The sequence below is a fragment of the Bos javanicus genome, chromosome 8 (assembly GCF_032452875.1).
Source record: "Bos javanicus breed banteng chromosome 8, ARS-OSU_banteng_1.0, whole genome shotgun sequence".
Classification (NCBI taxonomy): domain Eukaryota; kingdom Metazoa; phylum Chordata; class Mammalia; order Artiodactyla; family Bovidae; genus Bos; species Bos javanicus.
Genome location: NC_083875.1, coordinates 28,066,838 through 28,094,766, shown reverse-complemented (window position 1 = coordinate 28,094,766; position 27,929 = coordinate 28,066,838). Strand labels below are relative to the sequence as shown.

Sequence of the window (27,929 nt, the reverse complement as noted above, 5' to 3'; positions counted from 1 at the left end):
ACTAACAACTTTTACTTCAACAATTTACAAAGCGTCATATTAAAATTATTTAAAATGGCTAATGCTTAAGGACATAATCAACTGGCTATATATACACACACACACACACACACACACAAAAACAGACCTAAAAGGAGGAAAACAATACAGGATGAAAAATTACCTTAAGAATATCCCAGTTTAGGGCAACAGTTAATTTACTATAAATATGTGTCTTTTGATTGTACTGCTCAATACAAACCACTCCACTCAATCTTTTATTTGGAAGAAAGCAAGTGCTCACTTTGGGCTTCCCAGGTGGCTCAGTGGTAAAGAATCCACCTGCCAATGCAGGAGATACAAGTTCAATCCCTGGGCTGGGAAGACCCCCTGGATGAGAAAATGGAAACCCACTCTAGTATTCTTGCCTGGAAGACCCCAAAGACTGAGGAGCTAGTGGGCTTCAATCCATGGGGTCACAAAGAGTCAGACACAACTCTGTGACTGAACACATACACACACACACGCACTCTCTTTCAGATCAATAAAATGAGGTATTTAAATAAACCCCAACGTTAGATAAGGTAATGGAAAATATAACGGAAATGAATTCATGAATTTTATTGTAAGGATCCATGCCAAAATGGAAAGAGATGTTAACCAATATGAAGTATTAATTATTAAAAAGTTACAGCTCAGATATGACAGCAGTATGTGCCAAAGCAAAGATACACCATTTTGTTAAGGTAAATGGAAGTAGGGATATGAAGAAACTAGAACACAAGCACCAAATTAAGAGCACTAAACCTCAAGGAAATTACTGTTAACTCAGGAGGTAAAAAGCTTATCAGAATTGTCGTGACTTCAAAATCAAAGCCAGCACTGTTTATAACGACCCAAAGTTAAGATACAACCTAAATGTCCATTCAAAGAGGACTGGTGACAGTCATCATGGTACTCCCCTACAAGGGCATTCTTGATGTACACATGCGTAATAACTTGTACACATGCAAATCTGTACACATGCATAATAACAACACTGACAAGCACCCCCACTGGCAAGCGGAAAAAGTAATTGAACATACAGTACCATCCAACTTCTTTTTCAAAAACTATGGGCACATACATGTGTTTTTGCAAAGAATAAAGTCTAGAAAACCATAAACCACAATGGCCACAGCAAGTAAGTGGATTACAATTGAATTTTATCTTCTCCCTATTCCTCTCTTTTCTGAAGTTTCCTGGTTTTTAAATGAACAACAATTACTCACAAAATGAGGAAATAATAAACATATAAACATGTAAATGTTTTAGGAAAAAAGGCAATAAATGATAGATTGCTATTTTATAGGCAGGGACCCAAGGAAGTACTGCTGATTGGCACAATATAGAAGCACTAATGAAATTCCAGAGATTTCACAAAACCAGGATTCAGAGACAAAGATACAGATTTTAGAAGGAAAAAATTCTAAACTGCAGGCAATCATCATAATGTATCAATCCCTCTTTTCCGCAAAAAAAAAAAAGGGGGGGGGAGGAAATATCAAACTCACCTAAACCACTACATTCAAACAAAAATCCAAATGAAAAATTTAAAGGACATAGTTTGTTAAGCACATATTATGCACCAGACACACTCACATATCATCTCCTTAAGTTTCACGACAACTTGCCAGTTATCTCCAATTTTCAGGGAAGAGGTTCAAAGGAAACAAGCACATTTCTGATGCACAGTGCACCCCAGAGCTCATGAGACGTTTCTGTTTCACCAGGCTCCAAAAGGGATCCTTAGCACACAGTTCTTGAGAGTGATGAGAGCTGAAATTGAGGGCTGTTATTGTCCAGTTGCTCCATCGCATCTAACTCTTTGCAACACCATGGCCTGCAGCACGCCAGGCTTCCCTGTCCTTCGCTATCTCCCGGAGTTTGCTCAAACTCATGTCCATTGAGTCGGTGATGTCATCCAACCATCTCATCCTCTGCTGCCTCCTTCTCCTCCTACTTCAGTTTTTCCCAGCATCAGGGTACCCACATAAAAACTTCAGAAAGGATTCCGTTATCCTTTATTAAGCACAAAATCAATATCATAGAATAGGAGGGGGAGATGTGAGCGGAAGGCAGCAAGGGCCTAATGTGAGATAGCTGGGCAGCCTGTGTTAAGGATTTTGGACTCTGAGAGAAAACGACATTTTTAAAGATACTCCTTTGTTGCCTATGTTAGGGGATGGTAGTGGTAATGTGTTACCAAACAAAAGATGTTGCTTAGATAATTTACCAGACACATGAAGACAAGAGCAGATTTAAGCATCATCCAACAGGTGGAACTGAAAGGATGTACTGATGATGGGATATTCCTCCTTAGACCCAACCACCTTGCAAACTGAATTCTAAACTTCTCTAATATGCTTTCACCAGTAACAAACTCTGAAGGCCTCTCCAGCTTGGGATCTTGCAACTTGATTTCTTAGTTTTTAACTTTGCAATACAAACCTACACAAATGCATCTAGATATTATAAAGTATTTGCTCCATCAATTGATAAATGGATAAACAAAAATGTGATACATACTACATACAATGAAGTGTTATTTGGCAAAATAGGGACAAATCCTTAAAATATTATATGCATGAAAGATGTAAGATACCATATACAGTATGATTCCATTTGTATGAAATACAAATAGCAAATTTGAAGACAAAGTACATCAGTAGCTGTCTACAGCTGCAGAGGATTGGGAGTGTTGGGGGATGGGTGATAGTGAAAGGGTAAACATTTATTTTTGAGGTAATAAAAATGTTCTAACTTTGACTGTGGTGATGGTTACACAACTCCAAATATGTTAAAACTCACTGAAACAAAAAAAAAACATCCGAATTAGGTAAATTTTGGCCTTCCCTCGCAGCTCAGTCGGTATAGAAGTTGCCTGCAATGCAGGAGACCCAAGTTTTATTACTGGGTTGGGACGATCCCCTGGAGAAGGAAATGGCAACCCACTCCAGTTTTCTTGCCTGGAGAATCCCATGGACAGTGGAGCCTAGCAGGCTACAGTCCATGGGGTCGCAAAAGTCGGGCACAACTTAGTAACTAAACCACCACCACCAAGTAGGTAAACCTCATGGGATGTGAATTATATCTCAATAAATACATTATTTTTAAGTGTTTTTTTTTTGGGGGGGGGCAAGTATTTACTGGGTATGATGCTGGGGCCTACGTTACAAACAAGATGAGCAGGTGAAGATAACAGGACTTCAGCATAAAAATCTTTGAAAAATAAAACCTCCAGTAGATCTAAGGATGTCCTCCTTGGTTCTATGCAAAATTTTCCTCTTGACATCTTTAAGAAAAAATGCTGACTTAATTCCAGTTTTTCTTTCGATTGTTAACTCTGGAGGTATTCATCTACTAAGATACATTCTGGAGACTTCCCTGGTTGTTCAGTGATTGGGACTCCATGCTGCCAACACAGGGGTGGGGATTCAAGCCCTGGTCAGGGAGCTAAGAACCCACATGCTGTGTAGCATGACCAAAAGATTTAAAAAAAATTAAATTTCAAAAAAGATATATTCTGAATCACAGACCAAAAGTTTATTTAAACCTGCAGCTAAAGAACATTCCCTAAAAACAGACTGAATTCTTCTGTTAAAAAAAAAATTCCCTGGATAAAACACTTCTAGACATGTGGATACTCTTAAAAAAAAAAACAAACTGGATACAATTGTTTCACATGTATATCAACACATAACACTAGCCTTACATTTCATGTCCAGCCACAAATCATCTATTGTAACTTATGCTTTTACTTATATGGATGTAATGAGAATCACTGCCAAACCGAGCTCTTCAAGCAGGTGTCTTGGAGAGCAGTGGTCTAAATGCCAAAGATCTAAAGATTTAGATTTAAGACATCATGTCATCAGGGCTGGAATGATCTTCAGGCATGGTGGTGATAAACAAGCAGCTCATATCTACAAAAAAAGACGAGCATAGAAGAACGGAAATACTTTTTATTACCCTAGGGAAATAATCATAGATTTAATCAAAGGTTTAAATAAAATACATTCTATTGCAGCAACATTTAAGGTTGCAAAAATTAGAAACCTACATTGCCAATAATAGGAGTTCTATAAATAAAAAACGGTTCATGTCAGAATACTATATGATGATTAAAATGCATATTTTATAAGGAACCCAAAGATATGAAGGACAATTAATGTAACTTTCATAATAAGTGCAAAGTATCAGTTGCAAAGCAGCATATTCAGTTATCATTTCTACTTTATAAAATTAAAGATGCATAGGAAAAAAAATCTAAAATTATAGTTACAAAATGATAAAAAAGTAACCTTATGAATGATTTTGCATTTTTGGTAGTCACATATAATTCAAACTTTCTAAAATAAATATTTCTGTTATAAGAGATGGGGACTCAAGACAATAAATCTGCAGTCATTTCTCATCTCCTCATTGAAGTAAATGGCAGAAGAAAAATGTTCTGATCCAAAATGAGAGTTTTGTGATCTGGGTTTTGGTTGCCAGTAAGTTTTAACATACTAGTATTTCTAATGTCCTGAGTGCTCTCTTTACTCTGAGCTTTTGTCAGAGTTGTTCCTAGTACCAAGAACATTTTTAGTCACTGTTCCTAGACCATTCTATGGGCTTCCCAGGTGGCTCAGAGGTAAAGGACCTGCCTGCCAATGCAGCAGACCCAGGTTCGATCCCAGGGTTGGGAAGATACTCTGGAGAAGGAAATGGCAACCCACTGCTGTATGCATGCCTAGAAAATTACATGGACAGAGGAGCCTGGCGGGCTACAGTCCATGGTGTCACAAAAGAGTTGGCCACAACTTAGCGTCTAAACATGGAGAATGGCACCCCACTCCAGTACTCTTGCCTGGAAAATCCCATGGGCGGAGAAGCCTGGTGGGCTGCAGTCCATGGGGTTGCTAAGAGTCAGACACGATTGAGCAACTTCACTTTCACTTTTCACTTTCCTGCATTGGAGAAGGAAATGGCAACCCACTCCAGTGTTCTTGCCTGGAGAATCCCAGGGACGGGGAGCCTGGTGGGCTGCCGTCTATGGGGTCGCACAGAGTCGGACACGACTGAAGTGACTTAGCAGTAGCAGTAGCATCTCAAACAACAGACCACCTCATCTGGCTAACTCGGCAAAATAAAGGGGGCAGGGAAGACTCTGGCAATCATGCATCTTGTACATGGGCTGGGCTTAGGGCTCCACAGTGTTTAGCACCTGGTACTCTAGTCACCTGATTTCATAGTTTTCTCACCTACTAGATTCTATGGTACTTTGAGTGCAAGGAAAAGAAATGTTTCTGTTTTGTTCAGCATTACCTGCTATACTTCATAGCACATCACATACATTTGATTAATATTTTTGGGAAAAAAAACTGAATTTATGTATTAATTGCTGAATGAAGAAGTAAACAGCCTGCCACAGAAGTGAGGTATGCCTAAGTCTTAGAAGCATTTCCTCTCAAGTAAACCAGAGATGTGCGTTTCATGTAATGGAAACATAAGAGTGTAGTCAGTTAGCACCTTGAACAAAAGACAGGTCGTATGTGGCTCCTGCTTTCAGAGTCCAAAAACCTGAAAGCATCAGTCTAATAGAAAGTTAAATATGTCCAATCACAGGGTATCAAATATGCTAATGTCTTAAATACACAATTTGCAAATAAACAGAAATAAGGCACAATTAAGAGAAACAATCAAAATAGAATACCATATTTTCTGAGCTTGGTTCCTAAAGATCAGATTCAGATGTTGTTTTTATTCATAATCTGGGAAAAAGTAAATAAAACATTCTGTGCACTGCTCACCATAAATCTTAACTTACCCCTGAAATTAAATCTAAACACAAACATAACCCTAAAACCTCCTCTAGCCCCACAAATACTCAGACAATCAAACTCTGATTTCCAGGACAGCAGTTTTACTATGTGAGTACAATATTTATGCAGAAGAAATAAATTATGCAAATCACAATGATTTACGCCTATTATAGCTAAGCTTACTCTTTGCAGATTACAAGGTTCAAGAATCTACAAATTTACTCAAAATTCAGGTTGCCTAATGAAACAATTATACATACAGGACACTTTAAGACCTTACCAAAGCTTCAAACAATAAACACTGCTTTATATTATCTCCTTGGTACATGATTGTAATAGCTAAAGAACAAACTCAAATTTCAAAATTAATTCACAAATTAAACCCCGAATTTATATAAACCACTACTATATTCACCTTCCTTCCATGCTATCTAGAAATGTCTTTAAAAAGTAATTCAGGGGTCTCAGGTCAACATGGCAAGCAGCTTGTGCCATTTCAGCATCAAGCAGGTGGCCAGAGGGTATTTATAAAGGGTATTACAATGCTGCTGGGTTCAATAAACTGGGCTTAATGCAAGATGATACAATATATGAGAATGACGATGCAAAAGAGGCCGTAAGAAGGCTTCCTGAGAACCTTTATGACGACAGAGAGTTTCGCATTAAGAGAGCACTGGACATGCACGTGAGGCAGCAGATTCTGCCTAAACCACAGTGGACAGAATATGAGGATAAAGCCTACCTCGAACCATCTCTGAAAGAGGTGCTTTGGGAAAGAAAAGGGAGAGAAGAATGAGCTGAGAAATAATTTAGTAGTCTAAATCTGTGGATATAGCTGTTATCAAATATTTTTATGAAGTTAGTTTAAACCTGAAATGTACAATGCAGAACTATTTAGACTATAAATGTATTACTTTAAATACATATCTATTACAATTTTAAAAAAGTTATTCAAGGGATTTCCCTGTGGTCCAGTGGCTAAGTGCAGGGGGCCCGGGTTCCATCTCTGGTCAGGGAACTAGATCCCACACACTGGTACTGAGAGTCTGCATGCCACAACTCAGACCCAGTTCAGGAAAATAAAAACTTGAAATAAATTTTTTTTTAAGTTGTATGGCAGAAACCAACACAACATTAATTTTCCTCCAATTAAAAAATTAAACCAGAAAAAGTAATTCAAATGAAATATCAACACTTTTTTTGTATTTTTCTTTCATTTTTAATTGAAGGATAATTGCTTTACGGTACTGCATTGGTTTCTACCAAACATCAAAATGAATCAGCCACAGGTTTTTAAAATTAGAGCTATCATTACAAATTTTAGTGATGTAACCACCTGATTGCTGTTGCTGCTGCTAAGTCGCTTCAGTCGTGTCCGACTCTGCGACAACATAGACGGCAGCCCACCAGGCTCCTCTGTCCCTGGGATTCTCCAGGCAAGAATACTGGAGTGGGTTGCCATTTCCTTCTCCAATGCATGCATGCATGCTAAGTCGCTTCATTCCTGTCCGACTCTGGGCGACCCTATGGACAGCAGCCCACCAGGCTCCTCTGTCCACGGGATTCTCTAGGCAAGAATACTGGAGTGGGTTGCCACTTCCTTCTCCAACCACCTGATTAGCCATGAGTAAATTTTCAAATCTTTAAAATACAAATTTTAAATTTTACTTAAATTTTTAAAGGTTTTGTCTTGACATATACGTTAAAACTTTGGAAAAAAAACTTTTTTAATGATGAAAACTGTCAAACACAAAGGGATGAATACATCTCCACTAACGGTGGAAGAGCATCTGGTTTTCTTTTTCTAGTAAGCGTGGCAAAAAGCTCAAAATTTTTTATTAAAACAAGAAGAAAAAATCCTATGCAAAGAATGGAGGAGAGCATCATCACAGGAGTGAGAAACAAATGTGCTTATCTTTTCAATCCAAGAGACTCTGCACAGTCTTGGTTATAGAGTGGCTCTGGGTGTGGTGGGGAAGGCAGATAACTAGCGCTCTGTGTGCCTGACGGGGTGCTCAGAAAGCTCTTTGGAACAATCTAGGGCTACTTTCTTCACTGAGTACTTGAACACCTACCACTACTAAAAATATACAAAACAAAGCACTTTCAGGAATTTTTAAACCTAGTCTGGAGTATCATACAACCATTCGAGTAACTTCCTACAAGCCACAAAGCCTTAAGTGCCTTGAGAAAATGACTGCAAAAAAGGAGGCAAACCCAGGAACTGATGTGGCTAAAACACAGTATAAAAAGTGTCAGAGACTGAGGTGGAAAGATAGGCTGGCTTCCTCTCAAGCAGGACCCTGAATACAGAAGTAAAGGGCTTGTTCTGATCAGAGAGCTTGCAATGAATGAAGTTTGGGCCTGAGTAGTGACAAAGTCAGAGATATTTTCAAAAGCCTTCCATCCCAAGGAGTGGAGCTTCCTGGAGGGAGCCTGAAAAGTTACTGCAGCCAGCTTGCGGTAGGGCAGCAACACTGAAGAGGAGCAAACGAGCTCAACAGCAGTCATGAGACTTTTAAGGAGGGGATAGCTCCAAGAGGTAACGCACGCTAAAACAGTCAGTTTTCAGGATGTGGTGAATGAAGGGAATGGACAGAAAATGGGAAGACGATCACTCAGGTGTTCTGGCCTCTGAGACCAGGACAGTCACTTAGAGATGGAGTGTGGTTTCTGTGTGCGCTTGCACTACAAAGCATCCCCAGAGACAGCTTTCTCGTCTATTTTTTTTGAAAAGCTAATGTGCTTGCACCTTAGAGATGAAGAACTAGAATCTTAAGCTCACCTCTGCCAAACCCAACTCTCTTCTAGATGCTAACCTGGACCAGCTGCAATGAGAGACTGGACCACCCAAACCCTAAGGCATCCCTCCAGCAAAGGTTCTTGTCGTGGCCTTCAGCTCCTGATGGACATGATGGGTGAATAAATGCTCTGCATTTTCAGACAGCAGAATTAGAAAACTTAAAAGATGTTACACTGCAACTGGAAGGTCAGATAAAGTAAATGCATCAGGTGACTAATTTGGGTGATGGAAGCTCTCCCTATACATTCCTTAAAAGGAACAACTCAAGGGGATGAAAATGAGGTAAGACCTAAAGCTTACACATTTGGGGGGACCTCCTTAAGAAACATCATGCAAAAACACATGCATCCTTTACACAAAGAAATGACCCCGAGGACACTATTTGCTGGGACTCCCCCACCCCCAAGGGATGTGGAGGAAAATTCTACCCCCCCCTGCAAAAGCACCCATTCAGAATAGACAAAGAGCTCAAGGGTCTTCTGAGAGAACTGAAAGGAAGGTGGCACTCTCAAAAATCCCAGACACTCTTGTGACAGAAAGATGCAAACTTTACTGGATGGCAGAAAAGGAGTTAAAATTACCCAAGAAAATGCAGGCAAAAAGAGATGAGAGGCTTGGACTGGCTGATTATTCTTATAAGGATCTCATTTGACAGGGGTAAAATACAAAGAAAAGTGTGTGCCAGTTTTTACAGAAAACATATGAACATATGGGAACTTACCTGGGGAAATTTGCTTTCTTTTAATGGAACAAGGAGTCTTTTCAGGTATTCTGAGTTGAAATTGAGAAGGACATGTTTAATTATAGTAAATGTGGAGAAAGGGTAAGCCGCGGGAGAATGGTGGCCATAACGTATTAATATTCAACTTCATTCCTGGGTTGGGTGGGTGGAAGAGACTAGACCAGGAGCTACATTTTTACATACAAAGACCCACTATACAAGGAAGGAAAGAAAGGAGGGTGGGAAGAATGGAGAAAGGGAAGAAAGAAGAGAGAAAGAGACAGAAGAAAAAGATCAATCTCCACTTGAATAAGCCTACAGGAGGGATTTTTCTGTAAAGAAAGGTTACGAATGTCAAAGAAAATTATCCCCCAAATTTTGGCTCCTCAACATGAAAACACAAAAAAGATGCCATGTAAACTGTTAAGACAAGAGCACCCTCTTCTATCTCAGACACCCTGTGTACTCAAGGTGCCTGGGGGCAAGGTGATCAGCACTATGCCTTAGCTCTGGACCTCAAATGCAGAGAGATGCCCTGTACCCAAAGTGGGGATGGCGTGCTCTGGTGGGTACACGTGGGGCAGGAGAATCAAAATGCCAACAGTCAGCAGCCCAGTGAAGGTCTCTGATCCGAACCACAATGACCCCAATACCACAAGAGTCCCAGCTCCTCCCACACCCCAAAATGCAACTCTCTGATCAGGCATCTTCTGCCCCCACCCCACCAAATACTAATGGGAAAAGACTGGAAAGAGAACAAGATCGGACAAGGACCAAACAGGACAGGCTAGAGAGCAGTAACAATGATTCTGGGCTCCCTTGGGAGTAATAAAGTGACAGAGCGGACAGGAAGAGAGCCAATTAGTACATTCCCAGACAAGAGAGAGCCGAGGCTAAGGAAAAGCAAGGAATTAAACGCAAATTTTGCCAGTCTGCCTATGTCAGCACAGTTATTCTTCACTAATATGAAACTGACACGCAACCGAGACAAAGGTACCAAAACTGCAAGAATGGCAAGAGCCCCGGGCAGAGGGAAACTAGTCCTGTCTCCATCACTGTCTGCAATGCTCAGTGAGTCGCCTCAGAGCAACTCTAAACTCTATCCTTCTTAACCGTGAAATGAAATAATTCCCAGAGCTGGCATCCTAGAACTCAAAGACCTCATGTTCCTGTGAAAGAGTACGGACTTGAGCCGGACGACCTGGGTGTGAATTCCAGCTCTGCAAGTGTTTTTGACTTTGGGAAAGTTACTTGACCTCTCTGTACCTCAGTATCCCCATCTGTGAGACATGAGAAAAACACTCTACCTCATGGAACTGCCTAAGGATGAAGGGCTCTGTTAGTTGTAATTATGGCTGTGGGCAAATTTTGTACCCAATACCTTTTGGGTATGAGCATCTGTGTGGTAAATCACCTTTCTGAAAAGCTCTTCCTCAGAGGGGCAAGCAACTCTGCCTATCACTTTTCAGGGTGGTTCCCTTCCTAGGCCAGGGACTGCTGTTGCTGTTTAGTTGCTCAGTCGTGTCCGACTCTTTGCAACCCCATGGACTATAGCACACCAGGCTCCTCTGTCCTCCACTGTCTGGAGTTTGCTCAAACTCACATCCATCGAGTTGGTGATGCTATATAACCATCTCATCATCTGCTGCCTCCTCTCCTCCTGCCCTCAATCTTTCCAGGCAAGAGGGTCTTTTCCAATGACTTGGCTCTTCCCATCAGGTGGCCAAAGAATTGGAGTTTCAGCAGCAGTCCCTGCAATCTAAGGGACCCTTAAGAGTCTTCTCTAGCACCACAATTTGAAAACATCAGTTCTTTCGTACTCAGTCTTCTTCATGATCCAACTCTCACATCCATACCTGACTACAAGAAAAACCATACCTTTGATTATACAGACTTTCCTCAGCAAACTGATGTCTCTGCTTCTTAATGCACCTAGATTTGTCATAGCTTTCCTTACAAGGAGCAAGTGTCTTCTAATTTCATGGCTGCAGTCACCATTTGCAGTGATTTTGGAGCCCAAGAAAATAAAATGTCACTTTTTCCCCTTCTATTTGCCATGAAGTAATGGGACTAAATGCCATGATCTTAGTTTTCTAAATGTTGACGTTCAAGTCAGTTTTTTCGCTCTCCTCTTTTACCTGCATCAAGAGGCTTGTTAGTTCCTCTCCACTTTCTGTCATTAGAGTGGTATCATCTGCACATCTGAGGTGGTTGATATTTCTCCCGGCAATCTTGATTCCAGCTTGTGATCCATCCCACCCAGCATTTATCATGGTGTACTCTGCTTATAAATTAAATAAGCAGGATGACAATATACAGCCTTGTCATACTCCTTTTCCAATTTGGAACCAGTCAGTTGTTCCATGTCCAGTTCTAACCGTTGCTTCTTGACGTGAATACAGGTTTCTTAGGAGACAGGTAAGGTGGTCTGGTACTCCCACCTCTTGATTGCAACTCCCCTCCATCAGCACCTTGCTAAATTACAGTGCAAGCCTCCGGTTTCCATTCTCTCAAATTCATCCTCGAATCAAATCTCACATAGAATTCTCCTGCTTACAACCCAAAGGCACTTTTTTTTCACATGCAACAACATGGATCAATCTCAAAACTACTATTCTAAGCAAAAGAAGCCAGACTTAAAAGGTTACATACTGTAGGATTACATTTATATCATGTTCTGGGAAAGGCAAATTTTTAAGGACAGAAAACAGGTCAGTGGCTGCCAGGGGCTGGGGTTGGGAGGAGGGGTTAGTCACTCAGGAGCACTGAGGAGGTGCTGTAAGTGTTCTTCATCTTGATTGCAGTGATGGTTACAAGACTAAGATCAAACACACTAAATGATGCACTAAAATGGGTCAATTTTAGTGTGTATAAATTATACCTTAATTTGAAAGAAATTACAGAGAAATCCCAAGGGTTTCCCATTGCCTACAAGTACCACAGCATTGCTGATCTGTCCCCTATCATGCCTTTCACATTCCAGCAGCAACCAACTTTTTTAAATTCCCTGCATACTCTGTGCAGAAATGTCTTAACCACTGTTCGGCTCTTAAACAGCTTTTCCATATTAACCACTGAGTCCTCTGGGCTGTCTTCCTTCTCTCAACCTTCACACTCCCAGGCAGAGAAGTTAGTAAGTTATTTCCCTATCACTGCTTTCAAAGAAAGCATGCATATATTGTGATATAATGAATGCTCTTGTCTCTCATTGATCAACTGAAATGTGAATTCTTAGGGAAAAAGAACTACTTTTATCCACGTGTGTATGCCACCTGGTCCATGGCAGATAGTCAATAAATTTTTGTTGGAATGATGTTTCATAAGGCGTCGCTATCTCACTGCACCCCCAGCACTTAACACGAGCGCCCACTTGGCTCAGTAAACAATGGCAGCCCTTGCCCTGCACACTAATACAAGATGATGGACATGACCGTGCAAGCTGAAACCATGCAGAGCAACCTTAATACCAAACAGAAAAATTCTAGCTTCTCTATGATCTGTAACATTTTTTGTCAAAAACACTAAAAAGCAGTTACATAGGAAGATGAAAAAAAGCAAAACATTCATTTACTACACTGTAATTTAAAACATTAGAAATTTGAGAATTAAAGCATTTCATTTATCGGGAAAAAAAGCATCAAGAGTAGGCTGAAAAAAAAAAAAAAAGATTAGTCTGAGTAGTTTGAACAGTGCTGCCTTCTTCTCACTGTATAATTTAAAACATCAAATGAGCATCTTTTGTACGGGCATACTTCTGTCTAAGTCTGGATTAGCTTCCAACATTTTAGCCCTTCTGTTTTCATTGTCCTGCAGTATCTCTGAGGAGTTCTCTTTAAAAGGACGTTTTCTACCAGCATCTTTTCCTCTGTTATGCGTTCATCCTTTTTGTCACAATCGCTTTTCTAATTTACATAGCAGCTTCCTCTTCCCTAACTCCTCTGGCTGCACACACAGAGGCTCTAGAACAGGGGCAGCGTTGACACGCCTGCAGTCAGCTTGTTTTCCTAGAACTCGATTTAGGAAAGGTTCAAATTTCACTTCCAGAGTTAGCACTTCACATTTCTTTGCTGCACTTTGATCTCTGTCCGCCAATTCCCTCTTTGAATTATCCATTTTCACAAAATGTCACATGAGTTTATCTCTGGGAGACAAGGAGGCAACACAGCTATGCCCTTTGCTGTCTGTTCATGAACCAAATAACAGGATGTGCTGGCTGTACTTTAATACACTCTGTTAATGTAACATAATAACCAAAATGTAAGCTATGTTGATGGAGGATCCATGTTAATTAATCACAACAACTGAAAGCTGTCCCTACTGGAAGCATGCAAAGTGAGAAATACCTTTGTTTAACAAGTAAACAAGTAATTTTAGAATGAATGAACTGGCTCACCACTGGGTCAGATTTAACCAACAGGAATTTATGCCCTTCCCATCTACACCTTCTAATTAATAAGATCACAAAAACAGAAGTAGCTCAGTCGTGTCCGACTCTTTGCGACCCCATGGACTGTAGCCCACCAGGCTACTCTGTCCATGGGATTTTCCAGGCAATAGTACTGGAGTGGATTGCCATTTCTTTCTCCAGGGGATCTTCTCGACCCAGGGATCTAACCCAGGTCTCCCACATTGTAGACAGACGCTTTACGGTCTGAGCCACCAGGGAAGTCACTTCCTAAAGACCCAATTCAGGGTCAGGTACAACATATTAGAGGAGAGATCTAGATTATAATCCCAATTCTATCACTAGTAACAAAGTTACATTCTAACACAGTACCCTATAAAATAGGGTTAATGATACTTCCTCCTTCATCAGATGGTTCTGAGAGACAAAGGAGAAACACATTTTAAAAAGTACTTTGAAAAATTCAACTAGATACTATCCTATCAAACATATACTTAGCAGGCACCAGGCATTATTATACGAGATTTTCTTAAATCTCATAGAATTCTCATGACACAGGAGAATTCTCATGGTACAAGTACCAGTATAGTCTCCATTTTACAGAAGCATACTGAAGCACAGGCAAGTCATATAATGTGTATGCAGAGAGTATACAGAGGGTATGCATACAAGGGTATGCAGAGAGTAAGCAGAGAAGCAGACTGTTGTCGTTGTTCAGTCATCCAGTCGTGTCGGGCTCTTTGTGACCCCACAGACTGCAGCAGGCCAGGCCTCTCTGTCCCTCACCACCTCCCGGAGTTTGCCCAAGTTCATGTCCATTGCATCGGTGATGCCGTCCAGCCATCTCATCCTCTGACTCCCTCTTCTTCTGCCCTCAATCTTTCCCAGCATCAGGGACTTTTCCAATGAGTTGTCCGTTTGCATCAGATTACCAAAATACTGGAGCTTCAGCTTCAGCATCAGTCCTTCCAGTGAGTATTCACGGTTGATCTCCCGTAAGATTGACTGGTTTGATCTCCTTGCTGTCCAAGGGACTTTCACAAGTCTTTGAACTCAAAAGGTTTCTCTCCACAGGTCAAGTTCTCTAAAACTTCTTCACTAACGTGTCTACTGTCCACAGAAAGTAGAAGGACAGGGTCACTGAAAGGGGTGAAACACTGACTCCTAGAAACTGGACAAACCTAATTCAGTATGACTCAGAGTAATCAAGTAGTTCTCCTCTAACACTTTCAGATTTGGGGCAGAACTAATACAAACCAAACTCAAAAATGTCTGTCCCATCACATTGTGATGGGTACCTCGTGGTAAAGACAAGATGGTCCACAAGATGACTTCACCGGCAGCTGCGCGCTTGCCTTGGGAACAGTTTTAGTTTCCCATCAAAAAGAGGGACCTGTCTCTCATGCCTTAAATAGAAACTACTTTAAATGATATACAGTGTGATTTAAATTACAGATTATAAAAAACTACTTTCCAGGGGACTTCCCTGGCAGTACAGTGGTTAAGACTCTTCGCTTCCAAGGCAGGGGGTATGGGTTTGATCCCTGGCCGGGAAACTAACCATCCCACATGCCATGCAGCATGGACAAAAAAATATTTAGTTTTTAAAAAAGATTTTAAAATAGAACTACTTTCCAAATCACACAGAAAATACCAGAAGGGACATGATAAATGCATAGATACATTTTATGAGATAGAAATCAGGGTGGCCTCAGGTAATAGAAAGTCCTGATTGTAAGAGCTGAAACAATGAGCTCTCTCACAGAACAAGTCAGGAGCAGCAGGCGTGGGCTAAGTGTCAAGGACACCAGCTCTGCCTTTGCTGTTGCCATGCTCAGCCCCCTGAGTCTGCTCACTGCCTCACTAAGCCTCACTGACAAATTCCAAGCAGGAATTTCTCTCTCCTTCCAGATGGGTAACTTTCACTACCTTTGTCTAGCACACTTCCTCTTATAAATTACTGGCCAGAACTTAGTCACATGCCTGCTATCAGACCAACAGCTCCTAAGGGGGATGAAATGATCATGACTTAGGTTTTTATATTAATCATGAGCTATCTTGGACCCACCTCCCATGTCTGGCTACTTGGGAAGAAAGAGGTAGAATGGGTTTCAGGGTAAGCATCAGTATTTAATACAATTATTGTATAAGAGGCATATGACAAATGTGAAATGGTTCACATGACTCTCTAGAGCTGGGTCCCTGTGAGTTTTGAGAGCAGTCCACCACCACACAAACAGGGGCACCAGAACACAATGAACTACTTCACTCGTTAAGTAAGTAAGAGCCAGTAGAGCAAAGTAGCTTTTCAAAAGCATAATTTCTCAGCCAACAGCATGAATCAGAAGAAACTGTTTTAGTTCTCTTCAATTGTACCCTTCCCAAAATTATCTAGTTGAGCAATCATATCCAACCTCAACCTGTGTATTCAGGCTCTGCTTAGGGAACAAGGGGGTGGAAAAACACATAGGTTTAGATGTGGCGATCGCTCCATTTTCATTTTTTAAAAAATTAGCTGTCCTTTTTCATTTAGGCAATTCTTTCCTTCTTAGCAAAGCAGGAAGGACAGGAGATTACCTGAATAAAAAAAATTACCGAGACAAGATATCTTCCTATAGTTAAGTTTTCAGTTGCAGGCTTATGATGAAGGTAAATTCAAATACTACCTTGAAAGACTCAGAGTGGGTCTGAGGGCATGAGCCATTCCTTCTATGCTTTTACAGATAGCATTCAGCCTAAAATTGGAATTAGGCTGACCCCTCTTCAAAGAACGAAGGCAAATTTACAAAGTTTTTATTTTAAAGCTCAACTGCATCCTATTCATCGCTCCAAATCATCTCATCTCTCCTATCACTGTTCTTTCCACCTGAACATCTGCTTTGCCAATTAACGCTATCATTTCTGTCATTCAAACTCTATCAGTTGAAATTCAAAGTCTGTCTCAAATGCCTCGTTTCCTCCATGCCCAAGACTTGGAATCTTTCATTACAGGGCTTATTCACTGTCCAACTCCTAACCTCTTGAAGACTTGCACCCAGGAAAGATGCAATGTTGTATAACTGTCCCCAGAAATAAAGAGACCAAAAGAATAACAGACTAGAGTTGAAAATAGGACCCCTTCCTTCATCGTTTATCAATTTTGTTTTCCTTTCGAGTAGCACAGGAGGAAAAGCAATAGCAAAAGCAGCAGGAAGGCACTAGAGAAGATGGCAAGGACGGTACATCTGACCAGTTTCTCTATACTCCAGAGATGCCTGCCCTGCACACGTCTACATACAACAGAACAGACACAAACAAATGATGACTGCTAATTCTGGCTGGTTTCTTTCCCCCTTAAACACACTCCAGAAGTCACTGCAATAACGGAAACGTTTGGGAGACTGAGCCATCTGATGACAATTACAGGAATCCTGGAAGGGAAGAGAATGCTCAGGGCAGGCCAGACGGCCATGCAATTACAAACCCTCTCTCAGCCCCAGAGTCGTCTCCACACCCTCTGCGTGCCTGCCAGGGGGAGGTGGATGGGGAGGCTGCTGCTCAGCGTTCCCAGGCTGACACGCTCTCACGCTGCTCCAGAGAGCACACCACCATTTAGGGTTGCTCCGTTTTCTCACCCCTTGCAGAAAGACACTTCCTGATAGTCATGAGTTTGGTTCCCAAGGATGTGAGACTCACAGAAACCAAGACTTGTACAGTAAAAAAGATGACCGAAAAGGTAAACCACTGAAAATGCTTGCTGCTCTTGCTGTTTAGTCGCCAAGTTGTGTCTGACTTTTTGTGACCCCATGGACTCTAGCCCGTCAGGCTCTTCAGTCCATGGGATTTCCCAGGCAAGAATACTGGTGTGGGTTGCCATTCCCTTCTCCAGTGGATCTTCCCAACCCAGGGATTTAACCCATGTCTCCTGCATTAGCAGCCGGATTCTAACACTGAGCCAACAGAGAAGCCCACTGAAAATGTTAATATGAAACTAAAACTTTTTTCCAAGTCCCGTTACTCCCTGAACTGATCCTTATGGCATTGGGAAATGAGGATAATGGATGGGAAGAGAAAAAGGCTAGTATTTTCTGAGTACCTCCAAGAGAAAGCTACTTTCAGAAATAAGAGACCTTAAAAAGGACAGAGCATTGCTGATTTAATGAGAGCTAAAGTTCGGAGAAGCAACTTCCCTAATCCCAAAGCTCTTAAATGAAGGCAACAGGGTAAAAACCAGGCTCACCTAGCTCCAACAGCCACACTCTTTCTACTCAGCTACACTACCTGAGAAATAGCAAGCACATCAAACCCAGAGTCGAGCTAATACGACACAAGCTGGCTTTAATCACTACCTGGTATGCACGCTAAGTCGCTTCGGTAATGCCCAACTCTTTTGCGACCCCATGGACTGCAGTCCACCAGGCTCCTCTGTCCATGAGATTCCGGAGGCAAGAATATTGGAGTGGGTGGCTATGCTCTCCTCTACAACTGACAATTTCTTTCTTCTTAATTTATACAAAGTTTAAGAAGTGAGCTTCAAGGACTTCCCTGATGGTCCAGTGGCTAAGACTGCACGATCTCAATGCAGAGGGCCTGAGTTCCATCCCTGCTCAGGGAACTAGATTCCCCATGCCACAACTAAAACTCGGCGAAGCCAAATAAATAAAAAAAAATTTTTTTAAAGAAGTGAATTGCAGGTTAATTCAAAGAAAGTTTACAATTTTATTTGTAAAAGTTTTAAAAACATACTTGCTATTAATCTACCGAGAGAACAGATAACACTATTATTTACTCATTTATATATTACCTTCCAGTATTTGTTGTTAATATATCTACCTTTTTATATGCCAGTTGGGGTCATAATATTTATAGTTTTATATCTATCTATTTTCAACTAACATATTGTAAGTATACTCCTGTGCCATAAGATAAATTCCTCAAAAGTCAGATCTTTTAAATAATTACATCAGAATAGATTTCATAACTAAAGTCTTTCAACTTAAAGCCCTGTGCTGACAGGATTAGGAAATTTAAATACTTGAAATATTACATATTCCATGTAGATGGCTAAGGAAACAAGGAGACTGATGAAAAATGAATCATGATTCCAGGGAATCCCTGTTGGTTCAAGAGGATGAACTTTGACGGAATCACGTTTGCCAAATTTTTGTATGTTGGAAATATAATCAACCCTTGCTGTTGTTGTTTAGTCACTAAGTTGTGTCCGAGTCTTTGCAACCCCATGGATTGTGGCCCACCAGGCTCTTATGTGCATGGGATTTCCAGGCAAGAATACTGGAGTGAGTTGCCATTTTCTTCACCAATCAATCCATGCTGCTGCTGCTGCTAAGTCTCTTCAGTTGTGTCCAATTCTGTGCGACCCCGTAGCCCACGAGTCTCCTCTGTCCACCGGATTCTCTAGGGAAGAATACTGGAGTGGGCTGCCATTTCCTTCTCCAAATCAATCCATAAATAGACACAATGTACAAAATTCAAAATTAGGATTCCAAATTACCATTCAACTATATTCTACCAATGCTTTCCATGAGTTTTTTTTTTTCCATTTGTTCTGGCAGTGCCCCACACCTTGTGCAGAGAAGGCAATGGCCCCCACTCCAGTGCTCTTGCCTGGGAAATCCCATGGATGGAGGAGCCGGGTAGGCTGCAGCCCCTGGGGTCGCTAAGAGTTGGACATGACTGAGCAACTTCACTTTCACTTTTCACTTTCATGCATTGCAGAAGGAAATGGCAACCCACTCCAATGTTCTTGCCTGGAGAATCCCAGGGATGGCAGAGCCTGGTGGGCTGCAGTCCATGGGGTCGCACAGAGTCGGACACGACTGACGCGACTTAGCAGCAGCAGCAGTGCACCCTGTTGGATCTTAGTTCCCTGACCAAGGATTGAATCCAGACCCTCAGCAGTCAAAGCACAGAGTTCTAACCACTGTACTTCCAGGGAATTTCCTCCTAAGTCTTTATGGAAATCAAAAGTATAGAAGCTTTGTGGAATTTTCCTTACATAGAGCCATAAGTTGAGCACTTGCTTCAATGTATTAGCAAAAGATGAACTTCTCCAGCATGGCACACACCAAAGAACTGTTTGACAATCTTGCATAACATGGTGGTCGTAATGACAGCAATAATAAAAAGTAAAAATGACAGCAGCAACGATGGTGGCTTTCATTTGTTAAGTCTTTCCCTTCGTTAGTTACTGTTCTTAACACTCGAAACAGACACGTTTAATGTCATTCTCTCTAAATCCCATAAGGTAGCAACTCTTCTGATCCACTAAACTTGAACTCAGAAAACTTGAATTTAAGTCCATTCATAGTCCTAATGTGTTAGTAAGTATCATGTCTCTAGTTATACAATTTTTTCACTACATAATAGATGGTTTGGGTCTGAGAGTGTTGTAGAATGAATAAATTCTCAAGTATTACAGATTTGACAATCACTTGAAAATATAAATATACGCATGCCCCTCCCAATCCATGTCACTAAATGGCATACAGCTTTACATTGATTTATACCACCGCACACTAGAAAATTATTAACAATCAACATGTTAGCCTTGACGTACTCCTTTTCCTATTTGGAACCAGTCTGTTGTTCCATGTCCAGTTCTAACTGTTGCTTCCTGACCTGCATATAGGTTTCTCAAGAGGCAGGTCAGGTGCTCTGGTATTCCCATTTCTTTCAGAAGTTTCCACAGTTTTGTGATCCACACAGTCAAAGGCTTTGGCATAGTCAATAAAGCAGAAATAGATGTTTTTCTGGAACTCTCTTGCTTTTTCGAGGATCCAGCAAATGTTGGCAATTTGATCTCTGGTTCCTCTGCCTTTTCTAAAACCAGCTTGAACATCTGGAAGTTCACGGTTCATGTATTGCTGAAGTCTGGCTTGGAGAATTTTGAGCATTACTTTACTAGCGTGTGAGATGAATGCAATTGTGTGGTAGTTTGAGCATTGTCTGGCACTGCCTTTCTTTGGGATTGGAATGAAAACTGACCTTTTCCAGTCCTGTGGCCACTGCTGAGTTTTCCAGATTTGCTGGCATATTGAGTGCAGCACTTTCACAGCATCATCTTTTAGGATTTGAAATAGCTCAACTGGAATTCCAACACCTCCACTAGCTTTGTTCATAGTGATGCTTCCTAAGGCCCACTTGATTTCACATTTCAGGATGTCTGGCTCTAGGTGAGTGTGAGTGATCACACCATCGTGATTATCTGAGTCGTAAAGATCTTTTTTGTACAGTTCTTCTGTGTGTTCTTGCCACCTCTTCTTAATATCTTCTGCTTCTGTTAGGTCCATACCATTTCTGTCCTTTATTGAGCCCATCTTTGCATAAAATGATCCCTTGGTATCTCTGATTTTCTTGAAGAGATCTCTAGTCTTTCCCATTCTATTGTTTTCCTCTATTTCTTTGCATTGATTTCTGAGGAAGGCTTTCTTATCTCTCCTTGCTATTCTTTGGAATTCTGCATTCAAATGGGTATATCTTTCCTTTTCTCCTTTTTTGCTTCTCTTCTTTTCACAGCTATTTGTAAGGCCTCCTCAGACAGCCATTTTCCTTTTTTGCATTTCTTTTTCTTGGGGATGGTCTTGATTTCTGTCAATGTCACGAACCTCCATCCATAGTTCATCAGGCACTCACTCTATCAGATCTAGTCCAAGTAGGAAAAGGAGTACGTCAAGGCTGTATATTGTCACCTTGCTTATTTAACTTATATGCAGAGTACATCATGAGAAATGCTGGAGGGAGCGTAAGCTGGAATCAAGATTGCTGGGAGAAATATCAATAACCTCAGATATGCAGATGTCACTACCCTTATGGCAGAAAGAGCCTCTTGATGAAAGTGAAAGAGGAGAGTGAAAAAGTTGGCTTAAAGCTCAACATTCAGCAAACTAATATTATGGCATCTGGTCCCATCACTTCATGGCAAATAGATGAGGAAACAGTGGAAACAGTGTCAGACTTTATTTTTTTTGGCTCCAAAATCACTGCAGATGGTGATTGCAGCCATGAAATTAAAAGACGCTTGCTCCTAGGAAGAAAAGCTATGATCAACCTAGACAGCATATTAAAAAGCAGAGACATTACTTTGTCCCCAAAGGTCCGTCTAGTCAAGGCTATGGTTTTTCCAGTAGTCGTGTATAGATGTGAGAGTTGGACTATAAAGAAAGCTGAGCACTGAAGAATCGATGCTTTCGAACTGTGATGTTGGAGAAGACTCTTTGAGAGCCCCACAGACAGCAAGGAGATCCAACCAGTCCATCCTAAAGCATATCATTCCTGGGTGTTCATTGGAAGGACCGATGCTGAAGCTGAAGCTCCAATACTTTGGCCACCTGATGCGAAGAGCTGACTCATTTGAAAAGACCCTGATGCTGGGGAAGACTGAGGGCAGGAGGAGAAGGGGACGACAGAGGATGAAATGGTTGGATGGCATCACCAACTCAATGGACATGGGTTTGGGTAGACTCCGGGAGTTGGAGATGGACAGGGAGGCCTGACATGCTGTGGTTCATTGGGTCGCAAAGAGTAGGTACAACTGAGCAACTGAACTGAAATGAACACATTAGCTTTAAAATAAAACCTCCTTGGCCCCCGAAGGCACATATTTGATAAGTGTCACCAAAAATCCAAGAGCTAAAGCTTGCCAATTCTAGAAATGTGAACCCCAAAATAAACTGAATCTATCAACACCTGGCATCTAATTGAAAACTCTTAAAGAACCAGGGCTTCTTGCTACTGGAAAGCTGGCTGATCTAAAAGTCATATGTCCCTACCAAGAGTTGTCCAAGACAACCAAAGCAAAAGGGTCTGAGTTACAACCTGAGTCTGCCAGGGTGGGGCATGTAAATCCATGTGAAGTCCCAGGAAGGAAAGAAAGGCTATCTCACAAAAGAGAAGACTGCCTCCAGAAAGAAAGTGGGAGATAGCACTTGCAGAGGAAGGGAAGAGGTCCAAATCTGAATTTTCATCTGGCTCTGCTTCTGTGCAACAGTTAGAACTGGACATGGAACAACAGACTGGTTCCAAATAGGAAAAGGAGTACATCAAAGCAGTATATTGTCACCCTGCTTATTTAACTTATAGGCAGAGTACATCATGCAAAATGCTGGCCTGGATGAAGCACAGGCTGGAATCAAGATTGCCAGTAGAAATATCAATAACCTCAGATATGCAGATGACACCACACTTACGGCAGAAAGCAAAGAAGAACTAAAGAGCCTCTTGATGAAAGTGAAAGAGGAGAGGGAAAAGTTGGCTTAAAATTCAACATTCAGAAAACTGAAATCATGTCATCCGGTCCCATCACTTCATGGGACATAGATGGAGGAGAAACAGTGGAAACAGTGGCAGACTTTATATTTTAGGGCTCCAAAATCACTGCAGATGGTGACTGCAGCCATGAAATTAAAATACGCTTGCTCTTTGGAGGAAAAGCTATGACCAACCTAGACAGCATATTAAAAAGCAGCAACATTACTTTGCCAACAAAGGTCCATCTAGTCAAGGATATGGTTTTTCCAGTGGTCATGTATGGATGTGAGGGTTGCACTGTGAAGAAAGCTGAGCGCCAAAGAATTGATGCTTTTGAACTGTGGTGTTGGAGAAGACTCTTGAGAGTCCCGTGGACTGCAAGGAGATCCAACCAGTCCATCCTAAAGGAAATCAGTCCTGAATATTCATTGGAAGAACTGATGTTGAAGCTGAAACTCCAATCCTTTGGCCACCTGATGCAAATAACTGACTCATTTGAAAAGACCCTGATGCTGGGAAAGATCGAGGGCAGTAGAAGGGGATGACAGAGGATGAGATAGTTGGATGGCATCACTGACTCAATGGACGTGAGTTTGAGTAAACTCTAGGAGCTGGTTATGGACAGGGAGGCCTGGTGTGCTACAGTTCATGGAGTCGCAAAAAGTCGGACACGGCTGAGTGACTGAACTGAACTGAACTGCTTCTGTGTATTAAGTTAAAGTTTTAGTTCAGTGAAAGTAATTACTACCCAGGTTCTGCAATCCATTCTGCAATCCACCCAAACTCACCCTGAGCATTCCTGCTCATTTCTCTGGTCTCCAGGACCCAAGAATCCCTTTTGTTCAAGCAAAGTTTGGTTGTTACTTGTTTCTCTTTTTCAATTCTAAATTTCTGCCAAGTAATTAGAAAAAGAAAATGAATAGCTGTTTTTGAGGTTTTTTTTAATGGAAGCTGTGGGGGGTTAGAGTCACCACAGCCTCTCACAAAAATAAAATTAAAATCATACTTCTTTGACCTCTCCTCTTTCAAGGAGAATGGATAAAAGCAGTTTGGTTCTGGGCTGTGAAGTCAAGGATTTGATTCAAATCACCTCTACTGAAATTTAGGTAGTTTGCCAAAAGTAGCTTAGTCAATAAAAGAAACATACATGGATTTACAAAACATTTTCATAAATCCCCACAATTATCATAATGGAAGGTGTCATTAGTATGCCCAAATGAAGGTAACAAAGTTCAGAGGGTGAAAGCACTAGACCCAAGATCACACTTAAAAGTAACACAGCATGTGGAAAGGAGGTTTAAGAGAGAGGAGACATATGTATACCTATGAGTGACTCATGTTGATGTACAGCAGAAACCATCAAAATATTGTAAAGTAATTATCCTCCAATTAAAAATAAAACTAAATTTTTAAAAAAGTAACAAAGCAGTTTTTTTAAATACATCTTCTACATAATTTTTCCAAGTAACTGTAACATGTTATGGTTCAAAGAAATTCCTCCAACTTGAAGTAACATTCAAAACTACGCTAAGGACTATATGCTGCTGCTGCTGCTGCTGCTAAGTCGCTTCAGTCGTGTCTGACTCTGTGCGACCCCATAGATGGCAGCCCATCAGGCTCCCCCGTCCCTGAGATGCTCCAAGCAGAACACTGGAGTGGGTTGCCATTTCCTTCTCCGATGCATGAAACCGAAAAGTGAAAGTGAAGTTGCTCAGTGGTGTCCGACTCTTAGCGACCCCATGGACTGTAGCCCACCAGGCTCCTCCATCCATGGGATTTTCCAGGCAAGAGTACTGGAGTGGGGTGCCATTGCCTTTTCCAAAGGACTGTATGAATTACAAGCAAATCCTGAACGCATCTATCCAGCAGTAGGTACTCATTTTATGCTATTTTATATTCTCCACTAAACTATACAGATGTAATAAGAGAAAATTCTGAAATTATCGCAATTCTCCCCACCATCCTGTCCTATGAACTCACTTCCATTGCACAAACACACTGAATGGGCATCACAAAAACTATGGCTATACCCCCAGAACATACACATGGTAGGCAGAAACCAAAGAAGCATGTGACAATAACAGCAACAGTGGTGAGCCCTTTCCACCATTTAAGTTGTAAACACAGCTGCTTCCTTTGGTCACCAACAAACCCCTTGAGAAGGTGGTCCATGCCTGTATGTACCAATTCAAACGGTAGGTAGCTCTGAAAGCTATACCATCATCAACAGGGCCATGTTTTTTTATTGTCCAGAACCAAGGACAAGAACCAAGGTTCCTGTATCTGCAATTAAAAGGGCAATGTTTGACTCCTGAATTATAACAAATTCAGCTAGAATATGTATATATACCATATACAGATATGCTATATGTATATATCATATACAAAATACATACATATATCTTTTTTCTCCCTCTGATTCTATAAACAATATACTCTCAGCTACAGAAAATCTCAAAAGTGTAGAAAGCATAAAGAAGCAAACATTAGTTACAATTCCAGCAACCAGAGGCACAACTAATGACATTTCCTTCTAGTTTTTTCTTAATTCCTGACAGACTATTTGAACTACCCTTTTCTACAGAAAAGTAACTAATTCTTTGGGGCAGAAACAAGATAGGAACTGGAGCCTAGAAAAGTTAATCCCACTGTATTTATAGACAAATTCAAACTTCTTGAGCAAAATCTCAATTGACAGCTATAGCAAAAATACTTAAAATCCTTTGGAAAAGCTCAGTAAAGTCACAATCAAACTCTCAATGTTAGATCCGGAAGAAACAATAATCTATAATGATCACAGAGGTTCTCTTGTGAGAATCTGTTTTGTTTTGAAGAACTTTATTTCCCCAAATTCTATTTTTGCATTCAAACTATTAACCCTAGTATCCTGATGGACTTCAGAACCACAAAATAAAGCACCATGGTATACTGAATCTCTTAAGCTTCAGGAGTCTGAGAAAACAGCAGAAGGTTACTCTGACCTTGCCCTCATCCTTCTTCCCTGGGACAGGCCATAAAACCCTCATAATGCCAGGCGCCCTCCCTATGCCCAGAGGAAAGAAGCATCTTATCTCCGAACACAAAGGGATGCAGGAAAGAATCCTCACTAACAAGCCTTGCTGGGTCTTTCCCCAGTTCACTACAATGACCCCCTCCTTACCCTACCATATCCCTCCACAACTGCGCACTCTTCAAAAATCTAGCATGAAATACTCGTCTGTTGCTTTGGGTCTTCATTTCCTTATCAAAGTTCCCATGTCCCATAAAATTTATATTAAATGTATCTGTATGCTTTTCTCCTGTTTAAAAATAATTTGTTAATCTCCTGTTAATCTGTTTAATTTCCGACCCATCCAGGGACCCTTGAAGGGTGGAGGAAAACATTCTTTCCCTACAATCACCATTATCAGTAACAAAAAAGACTTCAGATCACCCACAGCAGAGGGGGACAAAAGGCTCTGTTTTCCCCTAAAACTCTGCTTCTAGAGGATACTAAGAAAATATCATCTAGTCTAGTGTGCACGCACACACGCACGTGCGCTCACCTTTCTGGCACAGGCACACGGCAAGGAGCACAGCTTCTGTCCTCCAACTGGAAATGGAGAGCTCAAAAGTAAAGCCCATCATGTCCTAACACAGTTGACAGCAATCTGCTTTTTGCATGGAAAAATACTTAAATGGAACCTACGAAGGTTCGTAATGCTAAGAGCCTTTGGAACATAAATCTATTTTGCAGCAATTTCATTGATCATGTATTTCTAAGATACCTACTTAAGAGGGGCTCAGATAGAAAAAATACTTTTGTACCAGTTACCACTAGGTAAACGTGAGTTTTAAATACTCTTTGGTACAACAGACCTGGAATTTTATTTCCCATAGCTTAGTGATTGTAAATGCCCTGTGACCCTCTTAAGCACTGCCAACATCAACATCTGGTACCTGGCACAAAGAAAATAGATTCTAAAAGGTTTTCTTTAAAAATCCTTTCATTTTCATCATGTGCTTTAAATATGTTTCTAAGATAGTTCTCTTTCCCCTCTCTCTGACACAGGGAAAAAAAAGATTCTTTTCTCTCAGGCAGCTGGCTTATGTGTTAGAAGCAGAAGAGGAAAATAATTGCCAAACATTAAGTTGTGGCTAATGTCGTCTCACCCTCCCCCCAAAGAAATTACAATCAATATAACAGTCCTAAGACATGACTCAATAAAAGAAAATTCCAAAATAACTGTAACTCTCTCCCCATAAACATATACCACTGGTAAAAATGACTTTAAAACCCATGGCATTCTACAAATTCTATTTACCCTTCCTCCTGTACTTTCTTATAAGACTTCTTATGACCTTCAGTTCCTCCAAAGATGTTAGTAATAACAATGGTCACCCCATTGATTATCAAAATATTCACTACTTTTAAATGCTATAGTTGAACAAACAAACTTTACTGGAGAATTTCAAAAGAATTCAAGCCCGTTTATGACTCAAGTTCTAACCTAGGAAATTTCACATGACTTTAAAAAAGTAAATATGGCGGCAAAGCTCAACTGACCATACTCACAAAGCTGATGAGAAAACAATGAGAAGAAAAAGCAAAAATGTTTTATTCCAAGACACCCTCTTTAAAACAGAAATGCAGAAAAAGAATTACTACTACCTCCCAATTATAAGTTAGTCAAAACAAAGGAATAACCCTTTATTGTATAGCCTCAGGACATTTGTCTGAAGACTTATTTCCATATAAACTTCTCCCACTCTTTAGTTCTGGCTCAAGTCCGTAGTTATCATTACATGAGTAAAACAGACCGTAAAAGTTTTCCCCCTGTTTTAAGATCATCAGCTCCTACTACAGAAGATGTGCAATGGGCAGTCCACAGTTAATGCATCAATTTTTTTCACAAGCACTCATGTTACGCCACATGCCTGCTTAGTATC

The 27,929-nt window shown here is 40.9% G+C and overlaps 2 protein-coding genes across 9 annotated transcripts in view; one reads left to right on the top strand and one right to left on the bottom strand.

Moving 5' to 3' along the window:
- Positions 1-27,929, bottom strand: part of BNC2 (basonuclin zinc finger protein 2) — a 485,862-nt gene that overhangs the window by 383,606 nt on the left and 74,327 nt on the right. The gene's annotated exons all lie outside the window — the stretch shown is intronic.
- On the top strand, positions 6,271-6,775 carry LOC133252572 (cytochrome b-c1 complex subunit 7-like). Its single transcript, XM_061425224.1, has one exon. It carries the CDS (start codon positions 6,397-6,399, stop codon positions 6,619-6,621), a length of 225 nt encoding a protein of 74 aa, XP_061281208.1. The 5' UTR covers positions 6,271-6,396; the 3' UTR covers positions 6,622-6,775.